General features: G+C 43.5%; 2 protein-coding genes across 3 annotated transcripts; one reads left to right on the forward strand and one right to left on the reverse strand.

The window, feature by feature from the left end:
* Positions 1–1,140: 1,140 nt before the first annotated feature.
* cmpk (cytidylate kinase) lies at positions 1,141–10,164 on the reverse strand. Its single transcript, XM_080440235.1, has 6 exons — positions 9,913–10,164; positions 7,234–7,380; positions 5,531–5,683; positions 4,751–4,827; positions 3,084–3,180; positions 1,141–2,374 (listed from the first exon to the last, which is right to left on the reverse strand). The coding sequence occupies exons 1-6, from the start codon at positions 10,066–10,068 to the stop codon at positions 2,333–2,335; spliced, it is 672 nt and encodes a 223-aa protein (XP_080296361.1). The 5' UTR covers positions 10,069–10,164; the 3' UTR covers positions 1,141–2,332.
* fam78ba (family with sequence similarity 78 member Ba) lies at positions 6,085–17,521 on the forward strand. Of its 2 annotated transcripts, XM_080440232.1 has the most exons (4): positions 6,085–6,555; positions 14,052–14,417; positions 14,843–15,122; positions 16,868–17,521. In XM_080440232.1, the coding sequence occupies exons 2-4, from the start codon at positions 14,083–14,085 to the stop codon at positions 17,108–17,110; spliced, it is 858 nt and encodes a 285-aa protein (XP_080296358.1). In that variant the 5' UTR covers positions 6,085–6,555; positions 14,052–14,082; the 3' UTR covers positions 17,111–17,521. The 2 variants fall into 2 exon arrangements, with proteins under 2 accessions (XP_080296358.1, XP_080296359.1); XM_080440233.1 differs by lacking the exon at positions 6,085–6,555 and having other exon boundaries at positions 13,844–14,417.
* The last annotated feature ends 1,344 nt before the right edge of the window (positions 17,522–18,865 follow it).

Consider the following 18,865-nt stretch of genomic DNA (forward strand, 5'->3'; position numbering starts at 1 on the left):
ACAGTCTCCGAAAGACAGTCTCGCTGGCATTTCAGCCAGCAATCCTGCAGGTCTCATAGGGGTAATAAAACATTGAAAAAAACACACTTTGGACCACTTTTTTTCTTGGGATCATCAAAATCCCTATATTAGAGGTCCTATGGATGCCAAAAATCTAAACTAGAAAAAAAAATAAGAGGGTACGCGTGGACCCCTCCTAGGGCCTCTACTAAACTGTTGTCAATACAATGCGGGATAGGACAGTACCTTACTGTTCAATGGTCTTTGTAAGGATGGTGTCTGAACATGCCCCCAGCATGTTCTGGACATGGCATAGTCCACGATCCAAGCAATAATAGCACTGTTCAAGATCAAATCAATACAGGTTTTGCTAAATGATGAGGCTGAATAGAACATACAACCATTTCGTGTGTGCATATATTTCTATTTCTTGTTAGTTTCTCTGGGTATATTTTAACATCATAGTTACGGAATTCAAATTGACAATTTAAATATCCTAAACATTTAATATCAGCTAATATTGATGTAACTTTTATTGTGCTTTTCTTTAACAATGTTTTGTTAAATAGACCCCCCCCACACACACACACACGAGGAACAAGGCTTTGGAAGTGCACAAATTAAATGAAATCACTATCAAATTGAATCTACAAAATAATAGCTGTACATTTTCCACACCATTTCCTCTTCAAGCAACTTAATAAGCTTCAGGATATCAAATTAGACAAGGCATATAGTGGTTGTGGATAGGGCTGTTAGTCAAGTCTGCAACAGTTTGGACCTGGAGAATAACATGATGTCTGTACGCCCTCTGCTGGCTGAGGATGAAACATCTAAAATATGGAACTGCAACAAGACATGAGCTGTTGCCACAATGATATGACATCTTTATCCATCTCGTCTAAACCCAGTCAGTCATGGCAGATGGCCGGCTTCTGCTTGAGTTTTTCCATGGCATCGTCTAATGTTGGGCCTGTGTAGGAAGGAGTATGGTCTTTATTTATGTAAAGTGGAAGTCTGTATTAATTTCTCAATAGACGATTAAGTCATAACAGCAATTCCAATAACAAAACAGACTTCTTTTTTTTACATCAACTTTCTAGTCATGTCAACACATTAAAAAAAGACAAGTCCGCATACTAATTTGTTGTAGTTTTATTTCCGTCCCCGTGTTCATATGGAAACAGTACAGTACTAGTTCACAAAGAGCTGAACATTCTGTCCACCTCCAAGACACAGACACATACATGACAAATTTAACAGACTTTCCTTCTCAGAAACTCAACATCAGGTAACACTACATCATGGCACAATAAAAGACCTGGACAAAAGCCTAATTCAAACGATTAAATAACACATTTTCAAGTGGAAAAGCCTGGTTCCTGGCGCAGTTTACCTAGCAGTCAGTTGCCCTCCTCCCCGTTTATTAAGTGCAACGCTATAGCAGACCCAAAATGCTATAGAGTTAAGTGTGCAACATGCAGACCTGTTGGGCTTGTTGCTCTGATCCTCTTCTACTTCATTAACCACTTAAGCCTACCTAAACCATCAGATGATGAAAATAGCCAATCTACGAGCTCATGAGCTGGTACTTGTAATTCGAGAATTTTCACCCTACGAAATCATCAAAATAGGGATACCAGGTTGAAAAGTGGTTAAAGGTGGCACAGTTGTTTTATAATGATTGTTTGTGCATCACTCAGAGACCACCGACCACTCTAATGCCTGAAACCAGATAGATTCCTCGGGTATGGCAGTTTTTTTGTTTGGTTTTTACCATTAAGCCTACATTTTATTTCACCTTAGTTAGCTCAGTAGCAAATAACTGATAACCCGTCCTATATATACACACACACACACACAACCCCACCAACATTTGGACTGTCCGAAGCAAGATGGCCGCCTCGGAGACACACCCACCATTGACACACTAGTCCGATGGCTAGTCTTTTATGTGATGCATATGCAGTTTGTATGAACTTAACGGTAAAAGAGTACTATGTGTGTCACTGCGTGACAACAATATTAAGTGTCTCACCAAGCTAGCAATACTACTGTACTTGTTCCTATGCAAGAGCCTTGAGCAAACTATGAGCTGCTACAACTCTTCTCTACCTCCGATTCAGTCACACACCCATTATTACAATGTACACATACTCTTGAACGAGCAGCGCAGCATTTACAAAAGAGACAAAAACATAGGTAAATAAGACAAAACAAAGTAAAAAGTCATATGAATGAAGACGTAAACGTTAAGTGTATAGAGTAACTGTAGTTGATAAAAGAAAACTAAAAAGGTTAACTGTGAATGGTACAGTTGTGGCATTGAAGATCAACCCTCTTTGTCCAAGATGGCTTTCACGTCCGTAAACACCTGAAAGAAGACGAGGCAGAAGAAAGAAAAAAAAAGTTTTAACATGTAAAAGAGTGGGTTTATTATCACAAGAACAAATGCATCCTGTATTCTGACAAAACCAAAGTAATTGGTCCAACACCAATTTATATGACAAACTCTAAAGAAAGGGGAATTTGGCAAATTAAGCATTCATTGTTTGCTTATTCAACCTAGCTTCATATAATTGGTCCTCACTAATGCTCATGATAAGATGGCACCATTCCGGTCTACTCAATCTGTGTCTCAGAGGGCGGCTGTGGACAGTTCAGAAACCTGCCTACCAGTGACATTATCGGTAGGTAGGTTTGGTTTTTATTTTTGCCTTCTATTAATGCAAGAGCAAAGGCCTCAATTTTTAATCAGTCATCAGACAATCAGTCGGATGGTGTCCAGGTTATGCCCGTGACAGACTTTATACATACAAGATTAATACTTTAAAATAGAGGGTTACAAAAAGATGTTGTGGTTTGTTTTCACAGTAGTCATGATCACGAGACATCCTTCCTAAAAGTGCAAGGGTCTGCTTTTTGAGAGTATAAACAAACCATGACCTTCGCCTGGCTTTAAGGAATCAATAGGGTTAACAAGTATGGAAGGACAACAGACATAAGATAAGAAACAGCATTTCCTAATCATGAATGTCCTTGAAGATACAGACATGCACCTCGTTAGATGGCTGTGTACTCACCTCCTCAACGTTGCGAGAGGCATCCACGGTGCGTACTTTGCCCTGTTTTGCGTACAGGTCGATTATTGGTCGTGTGGACTGCAGGTAGGTTTGGATCCTGCAGCACAGGAAAATGAGGCTCGTTATTGGGGTCGGCCAGCACATGGGCCTCCAAGGAGCAACAAACTGGGTCAAAAAGACACAAATGCTAGGCTAAATGGGCCAAAAACACACATATACATACAATGCTAGGCTAAATGGGCCAAAAACACACAGGTATACAATGCTAGGCTAAATGGGGCAAAAACATGTACACAATGCTAGGCTATGTCTAAATGGGCCAAACAGAGACACGTACACAATGCTAGGCTAAATGTGACAAAAAGACAATAGGAATAACAGTTAAGCCGGTTGGCACTGCACAGACTGGACTGATCTGTTTTAATGGACTGTCCTTTACATACATTTCATGACTCTTAATTTATTAAGTAGATTAGTTATATATTATGCAGTTTGTCTTTTTGCTTTTATGCTCCAATTATAATTTGACGTGACAATAAAGATTGATTGATTGATTGAGGTCCACAATGCTAAGCGAAATCTGCCAAAACAACACAGGTACACAATGCTTGGGGTTTCTTTGTGATGGGCAAAAGAAAACAATAACTAATTAATCGTCAACAACAGAGGTCAGCCTTCGCAAGGGCTACGACCTCAAAGAGCGCTTTTTCCAATTCAAATTGAATACATTACATATACAGTAGAAAAGAGATGTCAGTGCAATTAAGTCTCGATTTGTGGAAGTGGAGCACTAGAGATTAAAAGCAGAATTTGGGCATAGAGGGCAACAGTGGCTCAGGATGTAGAGTGGCCACCCTGGGAACCAGAAGGTCCCCGGTTCGATTCCTGCCGCCTCCTCGTGCAATCAGACAGGTGTCCGATCATAGATATAGAAACCTAGATACCTCATTGGCCTCTGCAGTTCATTGTAACGACTGGTCTCTCAATACAAGGCTCTTCCGCTGGGCTGTTTGACTACTGACCAATCACATCACGTTAACTACTGGCCAATCACAGCGCGTCTAACTGACTAGTTGCTGCGCGGCAGCCTCTTAAGAAAAGACCCACCCCACCTGCCTCTGATTGGCCTACCGAACGCCCCCTTCTGTGACGCACACGGAAGTTTCCAGCTTGCCCCCCACAAGCATAGAGGAAGCGGAAGTGCGTCCGAGATGCCGACGCTTCAGAGCCAGAGGAGGCGTCTACCTTTATATGTCTATGTGTCCGATGGGCAGGTTGGTGCATTCGGGGGTTCCCTCTGCCGTTGATGGGTGGGGCATACATACAATGTGAAGCACCTTGATTGGTTGGAAGACTACAAAGGTGCAAGGGTGTTGCTTGCCAAGATAGAACAGATCTGCAAGCGCTGTTTGCTTGTACATCTGTTCTTTTTTGCAACCAAAACCATTGTACTACAGAATATAAATGAGGCTGAACCACTTAAAACCTATGTACTTATTTGACCAGAGTCCCCCCAGGGCTCTACACTAAATATCGTCACTGAAAATAGCTCATCTACAAGCTCGCAACTGACCTTGCAGACCAGCTACTTTCGCTGAATGTTTGCCCTCAGAATAGGGACGCTAGGGTCAAATGCAAGACCATTTAGCCATAGGACAGGTCAGTACCGTTTCTCCAGACTCTCTCTGTTGTCGTCTGTGCGTCCACTGCTCTTTCCTCTCTCAAGACATCGGTCAATGCAGACCTGAGAACAAAAGCACAGACCGTGTCCTCAGCATGAAGCGTTCAACATCGCCCAATATCGTTTCATGCAAAAGACAGAGAAGCCTACTTCTCTGTAGTTACTAGCCATAAATTGCATTAACCCATTAAGACCGGGAATGCATTTGTGTGTCATTTTTAGATTTCTTTGGCTATTCAAAAATAGCAGATATGCAAGCTTGTAGGGCGGCAGCTTGTAGATCTGCTATTTTTGTAGAACTGCTTGTAGATCTGCTATTTTTTTCGTGAAAATTTGTGCAAATCTTTGAATATATATGTTTTTTAAAACGAACATTTGCAACTCAAATATGTATAGCTTCTGGGGATTCTACAAATGTATGTTGCTATAATATCAGTGGTTCTCAAACTCTTGGACCTCCCAAAATTATGTATTTGGCCGCGGACCCCCCCCCCCCCCCCCCCCCCCCCCATCTCAAAATATTTTGCTCCAGGGACCCCCAGAAGCAAAGATTTGAGTTAAACATGTATACATATTCCAAGATTTGCACACATTTTCACTATTCTTTTCAGAGAAATAGCAGATCTCTATATATATATATATATATATATATGCTATTTTTGAATAGCCCAAAGAAATCTTAAAATAACACAGATGCGTTCCCTGTCTTAATGGGTTAATCTCTTATTGTCAAGTATACTTCAGCTCTGCCCCCACCATCACCTACCTCGTTGCCACAGTCAAAGAAAAGGACAAATTTGACATCTGCTTTGTCATCCATGACACTGGTCCATCCCTGGAGGTTGTCCTTGTTGCGCGGAAAGCCGTCTATAAGGAAACGGAACTTCTGCTCGTTCGTCTTAATGGTCTCTTCCATTGCCTGTTGGACAAACAACAAAAACATCCCTGGAACACTCACTCCCAAAAGGATCATGTCTTTTGCCTGCCAGAGCAGCTCATCATACTGTACACTATGCAAAAGATACCCAGCAGCTGCTATGTGAACCAAAATCAAGGCACCTAAACAGTATAATTTATAAGCAACCGTTCTAATGAACAATTTGTGGCATTTCCACAGGCATGCTAATATAAGTATGGCAAATTGTTATTATTTATATATTTTTTTTTAAATTGTAATTGTGGACTCATTGAAAGCTAAATACGGTAGTCAATACCAGCAGTGTGGACATTAACCACTAGCATCCCATTTCTGAGGAGGACCAAAGCCAAAAATAGCAGATCTAAAAGCTCACGATCTGCTATTTTTGGCAAAGAGGTATATAGGTGTAGAGGGGGGAAAAGAGCTGACCAAGTTAAAAAATAGTTTAATCTGCTGCACAATTTTATACAATATAGAGGGGGTCCCTGCTTCATCTCTCTCTCAGCTAGGGGGTCCTTGGCCTGAAAACGTTGAAGTCTAGTCTAGTCTCTTGCCTTTCAATGATATCAAAGGCAAAATATTACCTTATGTCACTGTTTTGGCTTGTTTTTAACCTCTGGGACTTATGTTACACTACTCTCTGTTGCTCAGTGGACTTTGTTAAGCTTTCGGACGAGTCTTAACAGGCTTTAATAGGCTACAGCTTGATAGATGACAAGACGTCTGTAGGCACATGAATTAAACCAGCGGTGTCGATGGCTGATATCATGATCACAACGTCTTTTTGAGTTGTTGTTGGAAGCTGCTTACTGCATTAAGGACTTTTCAGATGGCGCCTAGTAATTTATTTGGAATAAGAGGCAACCCTGCAGGTAGGAGGAATGAGCAGAAGTCTGTATGAGAGAAGTGCGAGCACACACACACACACACACACACACACAGTTGTTGACGACGGACCGACAGTCACGGCATTCATTGACTAGGCTATAACTGCGCGCAGCATTATGGAATATAATATATTCCATAATATATATATATTCAATATATGTAACCTTATATTTCAAAGGTAATCACAGATGGTGATCTGTGGGCTTCTCTTGCTAATGTTTACTGAGTCGACTCGCACGACTTTGATCATCATGCTGTTGCTCGTGTCGTTCAAGGCATGTTTGCAGAAGAGGCGGAGGTCACACGCATTTTCAATCATATCCGGGGTGATAATGTCAGTACATTTGACTAAAACAGAAACTTCACTCATCCCAGGGGGGTGATTTCTAAATTACATGGAGGTCCCCAGGTAATACTACTCCCATGCAAATAGGGTTTTAGTTAATGTTTTTATATACACCTATGTTCATAGCATTCAATCTTGGCTGAATGAAATAGCATTAAATAACCATGGCCAATGAACCTATCTATGGCAAACCACACCATGAGTATACTTTTTATACTTTATATGCATTGACATTAAATGGTTGAAGTGGAGTTGTATTCATCATTTCTATTTTGTGACATATTATAGTGTCGCCATAGCCATACATGACTCGTACCTTCCTGAGTAGGTTGATGGTGATCTCTACGGGAACGATCTTGCCTTCCTTGATATGGTTGTCAATAAGCTGGCCGAACTCCGAGCCTTCTCTGCTTCGTTCTGCCCTCAATAAGTCTCCAGCTGACAGATGAGTGTAACTGTAGCTCTATCAGAGAGAAAGACAGAGAGACACACACAGACAGAGGGATGTTTATTGACTGACCAGCCCATATGTGATGCACAGAATCTCAATATCGGGTTGAGGTATCATGCTCAGTTCCGTTGTGGGACAGATATGTACCCTGCAGCTATCATGAATGGCAAATATAAAATGATTAGCATTCAATCAGTGTTTGTTGTTCTACTACTGACACTGAAAGTCAGGCAGTGGGGAAGAGAACCGTATGTGTGGCTAAGTTCATCTCAGTCAGGGCCTAAGCTATAAGCCAATCCTTGTATGCAGAATGAATGGAGTCTCTATACGTAGCTGCCATTCCAGCTCAACCTGTGGCCAACAGGATGGCAATTCAAATACAAGGGGTAGAGGCTACAACCAGTTTTGAGGCCTGAACCAATTAGGTTACTCAATCTCTCGTTCTCTCACCCACCCACGCACACATTCATCAAAATAGCATGCGTGTCAGCCAGAGCCATTGAAGCTGGTCCAGCCGACCTCCCACAGAGATGTAGCTTCACACACTTTTGATGTGTCTGACTTTCAGGGCCAGGCTAACATCAAAAAGAACACACTTCAAGAGGCAGTACTTCATAATTAATGAAAAATAAAACTTTTTACAGTGTTTTGAAAACTGATTCCCCTCCTCTGCAAATGAAATAAGCTATGGAGTGAATTCTCTATGCAACCAATAGTGCATAGAATTCATTCTAATGATGAACAAATAAAAAGTCAAGAATGATGGTCAAGATTAATGCATTAAGAACACTGTATTAAGAACACTACCTAAGTTTCATCCCCATAGAAATTGTGTCCCTACTGACTGAAAATAACTCATCAAGCTCTTTATCCCTGGACCTTCCAGAGACATGGTCATGTAGATATGTATCAGATGTGGTATCTACATGACCACGTACATGTTCAAAAGGCAATTGTACAGTAAACATGTGCACTTATTACATAATAACAGGAACAGCCTATATGAGTCACGGATATGATTGCCACAGACTAATGTCAATATGCTATCATTGTGTGGCTCTGAAATCACTTCATACTTCTTTTAACAATATGACTAATATTTAACCAGCAGTGGTGGAACGAGTACTAGAATAATAGAATATCCTACTCAAGTATACGTCCTTGACTTTATTTTACTCATGCAGTAGAAGTTAATATATCCATTGTTTGAGTATACAAATGTACCCAAGTGGATATGGGTCCATTTGATTACATTTGTACATACTTGAAGTAACACTGAGGATTTTAGGTATACCAACCAATCCAGTGATGCTCTTGAATGTTGAGAGACCAACTCTTTTTCACAACAATCAATTTAAACATTAACCTTACAGAAGGAACACAATAGTAGTAGGCGAGTACATACTCCATTCAAAAATCAGTCAATGAACTTCATTGTAGATTGCCTGATTTTAGAATGAGAATGTAATAACATCAAATAAAAAAGCACAAGCACAAAAAAAAGAAGTACAGTCAGTAACAATAGCTACTTTCCAGCTGTTTATCTTGGCTTAATGACAAGTCAGGCCACATTGGGCATGAGTACTTTGTCCCACCCATAGACCGGTTCCACCGCTGGCCCATAACACTGGCACTGGTGAACAGTGTTGCCAGATTCTGTGAGAGAAACAAGCAACCAGGTCTAGGAAAACCAGCCCAAAAGAAGCGACTATGGGCCACATGAGCACTTTAACAAGCTCACAACGCGTCGCATCGTGAGCTTGTAGATCGGCTATTTTCAAATAAAATCTTGTGGGGAAATTATAATAAGCAGATCTGGCAACCCTGCTGGTGAATGTCACTGCTATGTGTTCGGTCGTACGACGGTGTCGCGCGGCGAAAATATCCCCGAGCTACAAGCTCACAACGCGTCACTGACGAGATGCGCCGTGCGCTTGCAGATCGGGTATCTTCGGCGCGCGACACCGTCGTATGGCGGATCCTGACCTAACGTTAAGGCATAATATAATATATTACGATATACAACACCGGCTAAGTTAGCTACCTGGGCTAGCAGCTATGGCTAACGCCAGTGGGTTCATTTTTTTAGAGGACAACCTGAAGTCAATTTAACGTAATAACCCCACAAGAGCCCAATAATAACGACACACGCATCAGAACGTCCACTTTCTCTATTAGACACCCGTGTGTTGAGTATTAACCAGGCTTTTCTGGTTATATCCTCCGTTTCATCTCATCTCTCCTTCACCGGGTAACCGGAAGACTCGCCCCAAAACACACTCGCCCCCCAGCGGATTTGCTTTACTGAGGATAAGGTTAGAAATAAGTTTAAAACATAGTTTTACTGAGGTTACGTTTAGGAATAAGGTTAGGGTTAGGCTTAGTTTTACTGAGGTTACGTTTAGGGTTAGGTTTAGGTCCGTTTCACTGAGATTATACGTTAAGAAAAACCAGGCGGATTGTCACCGGATTTGCCTCGGGTGGGGGGGGGGGGGGGGGCGACTGTGTTTTGGGGCGAGAGCGTTGTAATGGCATTCTCCTCACCTCCACGATCCTGGAGCATTGGGTCCCCTTCCCCGCGCCGGGCCCCCCGAGAACGAACACGACCTGCGGCTTCTTCATCATCCTCCTCAACAACGACGACGACGCGACCCCGCTCTGGGCTGACACTGCGGTGCACAGCAGACGGACCAACAACATACACCGTGGAGTGGAACACACGCACGCCGGGGAGGACTGCAGAATGAACTCGCCGTGAATGAAATGAATGCGTGTCAGTGAGTCCAGGAAGGAGTGAATAGTCAGACTCAGGCGCTAACTCTATGGGCGCGGGGCACTACTTCCGCTGTTGACCTCGCGGACCAATGGGGACGTCGACGGGGCGTGGCTCTAGATAACCCGTGTTTTTATTAAAGGAGCACTTCACCCATTTTTCAACCGTTATTTTCGTACAATTGGTCCTCACCAGAGATAGGCTCTGGTGGTGACGTCCTCTAATGCTTTGGTTCTCAAAGTGGGGTCCCTGGACCCCCCCCCCCCAGTGGTCTTTGGGGGTTCCAGAGGGTCCCCAGCAAAATTGATTGATTGATTGATTGATTGAAATTTTTATTAGGCAAAAGAATGTAAAACAACACAGTTACATTTATAATGCTTTTGTCTAAAAGGTCCGGCCAAAAAAGTCCTTGCGGACTTGTTTCCGTTGGGGTCCTTGAGTTAATTTCATAGACATATATAGTAGCAACCAAACAGTTCAAAAATCAACATGAAAATACAGATAATACAGAAAAAATACCACTATGTACAAAAAAAAGCATTTAAAAATATATGTACAAAAAAGGGGGGGGGGGAGCATGGAAAAATAAAAATTATATACAAAAAAAGCATGAGGAAATACAAAATATGTACAAAAAAGAGGAGGGGGGGGGGTCGTCTGTCTACAGGGAAACTGTACCTCTTTCGGCCTCCAGAAAGATGGGGTTTTTTAGGGCTGTTTTGAATGAGCCCAGCGAACTGCATTTTTTGAGGGATGGGGTTAGACTATTCCATTCCTTGGTGGCTGTGCTATAGAAGGAGAATTTGCCCATGTTTGTTTTATGGGTGGGTGGTACCAGATTGTTGTTTACGCTCCCTCTAGTTTCGTGGCCGTGGGTGTCACTAACTTTTTCGAGGTATTTATACAGATATGCGGGTATAGGGGGCATATCGGGCAAATCTGCATTTACAATTTTGAAGACCAGACCCATTTTTAGTTGTTTAACCCTGTCTTCCACCCTGAGCCAGCCTAGGCTGGCAAAGTGAGTGGGAGAGAGGTGGGTCATGGGCCCCAGTCCGAGAAGTAGTCGGATCAGTTTGTTTTGGGAGGTTTGAAGCTTAGTCTTCAGTGACACTGAGGTGTAGGAGTACCAAGAGGAGCTAGCATAGTCAAAAAGGGGCTGAATCAGGGCCCCTGAGAGGGTCCTGAGGGCCTGAGGGTTGACAAAAGAGGAAACTCTGCCCATAAATCTGGTTCTCTGGTTTACTCCTTTGACCACCTTTGCTGCCATGCTTTCACCTGTCAGGTATTTGTCAAGAATACATCCCAAATAGGTAATCTCTTCTTTGCTAGTGATGATTGTGTCATCGACTTTGACCTTGAAGTCAACTACCTTCATTTTACTGAGGGAATGTTTGGTCCCAAATAGGATGGATTCAGTTTTCCCAAGGTGTAGAGACAGTTTGTTATCAGTAAGCCAGGTACGGATTTTTGAGAGTTCAGAGCTGAGAGCTTCCTCAACTTGCAACTTGTCCTCACCCGATATCAGGAGTGCCGAGTCATCAGCGAACAGGAACAGTTTGCAGTTACAGGCAGCATTCATGTCGTTAATGTATAGAAGGAACAGTAACGGCCCTAGAATGCTGCCTTGAGGAACCCCGCAGCTCACCGGGAGGGATGAGGACATGGTTCCGTTGATGTCAACCACTTGTTCTCTACCCTCCAAGTAAGATCTCATCCAATTTAGTGATGTGCAATCAAAACCAATCGCCCTCAGCTTATCAAGTAGAATTGCGTGGTTTACAGTGTCAAACGCCTTTTGGAGGTCCAGCATGACCATGCCACAGTATTTGCCCGAGTCTACCTCACGTTTGATGTAGTCGGTCAAATATAGTAGGCATGTGTCAGTGGAGTGGGATGTTCTGAAGCCTGATTGGAATTCAAACAACAGTTTACGCTCGCTGAGGTAGCTGTTGATTTGTTCTTGGATTGATCGCTCTATAACCTTTGAGATGGAACAAAGGATGGAAACAGGCCTATAGTTGCCAGGATCTAGTTTGCTTCCTTTTTTAAATAGAGGGATTACTCTTGCCAAATTGAAAATAAGATGATATAGCATCACAATTATTTTAACCACTTTAACCATATTTTATACTTTGGCTGTTCAAAAATAGCAGATATACAAGCTCAGTTTGTAGATCTGCTATTTAAAAAAAATCCCTGGCACAAAATATTTTTGAGATGGGGGGGTCCGCAGTCAAATACATATATCATTTTGTGGGTTATTCACATGAAAAAGTTTGAGAACCACATGGTCTAATGCTCGTTGTATTGAGATGGCACCATTTCTGTCTACTCACTCTGTGTATCAATAAAATGTAATGGACAGTTTTCAGTCTCGTTTTTGTTATTCCAAACCAGCCTTCCGATGGTGTCACTGGTCGGCAGGTTTTGGAACTGTCCACAGCCCTCCTCTGAGACACAGCTAGAAGACATGGTGCCTCAGCCATCTTATTTAATGAGCATTAATCTTAATGTGGACTAATTATATGAAGATGGGTTGAAAATGTGGTAGCCTTGGTGATCCTTTAAGAAGAACATAAGTATAAAAAATACTCGAGGTTGTAACATGGTCATGGACATACAAGTTAAATACAGTATTAATCACAAAGTTAGTGTTTTTAGAATTATGCTTTATACTGTTCAAATACATTTACTGGAACGGATGTGATATGTATAGCAAAAAAAATAAGAGAAGGTTGATAATAGCTAGTTAGCTTTACGGTTGTACGGCTGTTTACACTTGCCTTATCGTTTTTTGGAAAGACCAAATAGCACATGTTCAATAAAAGACAATCAACTCGACCATTTATAAAATAATGTATTTCAATTGAAAAACTTGACAATATGAACAACACCAACAAATAATCATTGGCATCCCTCCTCCTAATGCAGAGGTCGGATGACACCCCGCCCTGGCCCCGCCCCTCCCCTCCCCTCCCCCTCCCCGCCTGGCTCTAGCAGCATCAGCACCGACCCTGACTGAACAGCGCCGAGCAAAACATTCTCTACCATATTCAAGACCAACAAGAGCGATGATGGGGTTATTATAATATAAATAATATAATATACACTAACATAATGGCTATATAAGGCGACTCATCGCGTCACCGAGGGACGGGCGGATGGATCATTCACCATCTTGTGTGCCTTTTTATTTATGCGTCTCGCTGCCTCCATCCACGATGCACCATTCATGCATCCTTCTTTACGCACCTGAAGACCGGAGCCCCGCCGCGAGGAAAACGCTCCATTACAGCTGATTTGCGTCTCGGGTGATGAGCGCTCGCTCTCGTCGTGTATACACGCTGAAATCCCGTGCGTGTGCCGGGCCAAAGAGGACGGTATAGGTAGTGCTGTTATTACTATAGCCTGTCATGAATCGTCTCCGCACAGATGTAGGCTAAAAGGCAAGCCGTACACCGTTCAAACAAAGACATCCTCCTGCCCCACACTGACGCACCGAGCCGCACGTCGCCGCTTGACATGACAACACAGAGCCGACGACACCGGACCAGCAGGATCAGGATCAAGGGGCACCGACGTTCGGCCGGCCGCGTGGACTCGACAGTGAGGAATAAAGGAGCCGTCAGACGCGGCGCGGTGGGGAAGCAGCAGCCCAGGGGAGGCCGGATTGCAGCTTCTGGGGACAAACACCAAGGGCAGTGCGGCAGTCAGCAGACAGCACGGGGAACGGAGGCTGCAGAGACCTGGGATACCTTCCATCCGCTCCACAAATGATTCTGGATGTTTTTATATCTGATCGAATGGTGGCTGTGGGTTTACTTTAAGAGTGATGCCGTTATTTATTTTTTCTCTCCCTCACACCCAAACGGCGATTATGGCCAATTGAACTGATCTGCTCTTCAAGGCAAGGGTGGAACCCGAAGGGGACTGATGTGATGGACATACGGGTCAGGTGTCATTGGTTCCCCCTGTCTCCGGTTCTGCTTACTCTGCTACTCGCCAGCACGATGGGCTGCCTTCAGAGCATCGCGTGCAAGCCTCGAATCAGACGGGAGAACATCGTGGTGTACGAGGTGTCGGCATCCATTGACCAGTGTCCGACCGTCATCGAAGAGAACTCACCCATCGTCCTGCGTTACAAGACGCCTTACTTCAGGGCCTCGGCGGGCATCGTGATGCCACCGGTGCCCCGGAATGAGACCTGGGTGGTGGGGTGGATCCAAGCTTGTACCCAGATGGAGTTCTACAACACCTATGGGGACATTGGCATGTAAGTTCTGGGCCGTGATGTGACAGGTGCAGTGGTCAATGTCCATGCACCATACTCATATAGCTCACTTTGCTGAGTGTGTGTGTGTGTGTGTGTGTGTGTGTGTGTGTGTGTGTGCGTGCGCGTGTGTGCGTACATAGCCTATATATATAAATCCTTGTCGACCCCACCACCTTCACATCATGTGACAATAAAACTGATTCTGATTCTGGAACCAGAAGGACACACACACACACACACACACACACACACACACACACACACACACACACACACACACACACACACACACACACACACACACACACACACACACACACACACACACACACACACACACACCAGCAGACAGAAGACCTGGGAGCTTGTTATTGTCAGTGAATCTCTCAGTCTGTCCTCCTCTCTCTCTCTGCCCGCTGCCGCAGGTCCAGCTGGGAATTACCGGAGCTGCGCGAGGGCCGGGTCAAGGCCATCAGCGACTCGGACGGCGTCAGCTACCCCTGGTACGGCAACACCACCGAGACGGTCACCCTGACGGGCCCCACGTCCAAGCCGTCGCGTCTGACCGTCAGCATGAACGACAACTTCTATCCCAGCGTGACCTGGGCCGTGCCCATCAGCAACAGCAACACGCCCATGTTGACACACATCACCCGAGACCAGAGCTTCATCACCTGGCTGGTCGCCATGAACTCCGTCACCAAGGTAGGACTAGAGCCCGACCCATGCCAGATTCTTGGGTCCGATGACGATCCCAATTTTGGGGAGTCAGACTACCGGCTACTGATAATTTGAACGATATTCTGTCAAAAAAGGACAAAATCCATTCTAATCAATTTGGAGAAAGAAAACAATCTACAAGCTCACAAAGCGACACATTGTGAGCTTGTAGATCTGCCATTTTTGAAAAACATTGGAAGACTTTTGGAAATGTTTCATAACCGCATAATTGCCAGTACCGATGTAAGACTGACAAAGCGACAGGACTCAGCACCTATTCAGCATCCTGATAGCCAGGCTGTGGAAACTGTCCCTTTAGTCTGTTTGTTCAGCATTTGATACTACAGTATCGCCTGCCTGATGGAAGCAGCGTGAACAGATTGTGGCTGGGGTGGTGAGTGTCTCCGACCGATGATCAGCTTAGCCTTGTCTATCTATACCAGTGGTTCCAGGGGTCCTTGACTGGGTTCCAGGGGCTCCCCAGCCCAGATAATATTGCATCAAAATCAGTTTAACCCTGTTTTATACTTTGGCTGTTCAAAGATAGCGACCTATAAGCTCACAACGCATTGTGAGCTTGTAGATCGTCTATCTTCAAAGAATTTGGATTTGTTTTTGAGGAATTGTGCATTTTTGGATACAACATTTGTGCAACATTTGGATACAATTACACAAATTTTCTCGTATGGGTGTCCCAGCCACAAAATGGCTTCAGATGAGAGCCTGCAGCCAAATACATATCAATTTGGGTCCTTGGCATGGAATTGTTTGAGAACCTATACTATATAACTGCAACTTCCACATTCAGTCTGTTCACTGTCCTGTCAGGTCAAATGCCATTAAAGCCTGTGTTTTTCTGCATCACTTTATTAAAGCAGTATCACCGAAGAGAGCACTGCAGCCCACTTTCTTTGAAAATAAGTAATACTCTATCTATTATGGCAGATGAGGGCATTTACTGCATTTACTGGTGAAGTAATGCAGTTAGCAGATCAAATGACACATGTAAGACATGTGTCATTTGATCTGCTAAGTGCATTACTCCACCACAACAGCAAGGTGCTGTAATATAAGTAGTACCAAGAGTAGATCAGTGATTCTAATCTAAACCTTTTTAATTTCAAGGACCCCCAGTTTGCTGTGCATGAGGCCACGCACTCGGATTGGATACCATTTTTATCTGTGTTACCCCAGTCTACACTGCAATATCCTCAGGGATCATTTAACTCTCTGAGTTATAGACGCATAAGGGTCCCATTTGGATCCCAGGTGGTCCCCGGACCTCACATTGAGAACCAGTGGAATAGAGAGGACACAAAGGATGCAGAACGGGAGCTGTTGTGTGAAACACAGGGCCTAGTTCTCGTCATGAAGTTAAAATAGACCGTGCCTCTAATGCCCAATGCTGTACACCGCCTGCCACGTATCATATATCGTCTCTGTCGGGTGGAAACCTCATATGTCCAAGACTGTTACTTTTCAGGATTCAAACTCAAAAACGGCAAAAGTAGCTTATCGACAACCTCAAAACGCATCGCTTCACACCGCATTTCGAGCTTGCAGATCTGGTATTTTTTGATACTTTTGTGCAACGCTGTAGTATGATCAAGTAGAGCGTCAATTTATGAAAAAACACAAAGAGTTAGAATATGGAGATAGGAGGTTTCCGCCTGACAGCGACGATATATCAAATATACTAACGTTACACTTTCCTCTCTCTCGTCCCCCAGGAGCGCATTGTGCTTCAGACAGTGCGGTGGCGGATGCGTGTAGACATTGCCGTGGACCCAGATATGCCGCTGGGCTCGCGGGCCTCGCTGGTGGGCCGGCCGCATCAGGAGCAGCCCCACATCCTCAACTACCAGGAACCCATCCCGCCCAATGCACTAGGGAGACCTAACGCCAATGACGCCCAGGTGCTAATGTGGAGGCCTCGCAGAGGGGCACCGCTAGTGGTTATACCGCCAAAATAAAAGGGGGTCAACCTGCAAAAACAAAATACAAACATGGAGAGAGAGACAGCGAGAGCGAAAGGTTGTTTGTTGGGAACGAAGGTAATGAAGTGGCGAAGCCTACCGGAGAAGAGGGAATTGAAGTTCCCTACCGTGCTCCAAGAAGACGACAGAGGCTCATTATGAAATTAAGATTGAAATGACCAATTGCGAGGGGTCATTATGTAAGCCCACTGAGAACTGTTTCTAAAGACAAGCTGAGCCCTACGCCACGCCAACGCTTGTTTGGCCCCAGACGGATTTTGAACTGCACTAGAATTGAGCCTGCCTTTTGACCAGGAAAAAAAACACTGTTTTTTAGAAGTTCCAATGAAGTTTAAGAGAACTGCTTCCTGCATTATTATGTAGATCTTATTGCATGAAAGAGAGAGCGCGAGAGAGATAAATCTTTACAAGGCACAAAATAGCATTTCTTTTATACATCTTGTTATCGGAAGACATTTTGAATGGAAATGATCTTGTGTCCGAAGTGACATCCATGCAAGCTGGGCAAAAGCTCCTCAGTGCCAATTCTGGACGTAAAGGCCTTTTAGCTCATTCAGTACCACAGTTTAAGGACATACAGAAATTTAAATAGAGATAATTATATGAATCTCCTGTTAGGTTAAGATAAAACTCACACACAACCAGATTGTATTAAGATCACCCACTTGGCATAAAGGTCTGAAAAAAAAAAGTTGCTGCAATAGTGTTCTCTGGAGTTTACTGGAATGAATGAATGTCTGTGCAGAAATTCAATTTTCTGTGGATCTATTGCAACTCTCTTTTGGCAGATAAACTAATTTGTTTGAATTCATGGACCACATATCTTAATCGCTAGCGTGCAATGCCCCAGACCTCATGGTACAGCAGATATTATATTCTTTTGACTGACAGGCTATGAGAGGGTGAGATGGAGCGGTTGAAATGTTGAATAAATGCAGCTGACAAAAAAGTTATTTTTCAATCAATCACATTAAGTGCCAAATAGTTGAATTGGAACATTGCCATAGCACTTCAGTGACAGAAAGGAATAAGAGGCTCATAAGATATGAATTAGGGTCACACAAATCATTACAGAGGGCTGAAATCTAATTGGAACATAGCCATACTACAGGTATGGTTTTACATTATTGATTTGGAATGGAGCCAAAGACTATATTTCACATGGCAGTGGTCACACTTGTGTATTTTACACAAAGTGTTTTAGAATAGACCCACAAGGTGTGACAGGCTTGATATACAGTAGGCTAAGTTGGATCGTATTCATTTGTAATGGAGCCATAGCTTATGGAGGAGGTGCAATTTGTGATGTGCTATATTCAAAGTAGGACAAATAGATCGGTTTGTAACAGGGCTATTTCTTAAAGGAGTAGTTCACCCAAAAAAGTACTTATTTTCTGTCAATTACACACCCCATGAAGCATTGAATTCATGGAGATTTTAATGTTTTTGTCGCATAAGCCAATAATTTGATGACCGGCGGTCTCTCCGGTAGGAGACTCAAAGAGTCTCCTTTGAGTCTCCTACCGGGGACATCAGCATCTTTCCGCCGGTAATCAAATTATTGGCTCAGGAATGCGACAAAAAATAAACTACTCCTTTAATAGCACTTGTATTTGGCTCAGTCTGAGATAAGGAAATTCCAATCTATTCTCTTTTTTATTTATAAAAGATTACTTTGAATGGTTTGCTTTATTCAAACGTAACAGCAAAGAGTGACCCTATGCGCTGGAA

Source organism: Gymnoscopelus braueri, assembly GCF_963280865.1.
Source record: "Gymnoscopelus braueri genome assembly, chromosome: 10".
Classification (NCBI taxonomy): domain Eukaryota; kingdom Metazoa; phylum Chordata; class Actinopteri; order Myctophiformes; family Myctophidae; genus Gymnoscopelus; species Gymnoscopelus braueri.

Excerpts from the sequence above, each read along its gene's own strand:
- cmpk (XM_080440235.1), bottom strand. The coding sequence starts at position 10,068 with ATGTTGTTGGTCCGTCTGCTGTGCACCGCAGTGTCAGCCCAGAGCGGG. Across the intron at positions 3,181-4,750 it reads AGAGAGAGTCTGGAGAAACG|GATCCAAACCTACCTGCAGT; the intron begins GTACTGACCTGT and ends CCTGTGCTGCAG. Across the intron at positions 2,375-3,083 it reads CCTCTCGCAACGTTGAGGAG|GTGTTTACGGACGTGAAAGC; the intron begins GTGAGTACACAG and ends GTCTTCTTTCAG.
- fam78ba (XM_080440232.1), top strand. The coding sequence starts at position 14,083 with ATGGACATACGGGTCAGGTGTCATTGGTTCCCCCTGTCTCCGGTTCTG. Across the intron at positions 14,418-14,842 it reads ACCTATGGGGACATTGGCAT|GTCCAGCTGGGAATTACCGG; the intron begins GTAAGTTCTGGG and ends CCGCTGCCGCAG. Across the intron at positions 15,123-16,867 it reads CCATGAACTCCGTCACCAAG|GAGCGCATTGTGCTTCAGAC; the intron begins GTAGGACTAGAG and ends CTCGTCCCCCAG.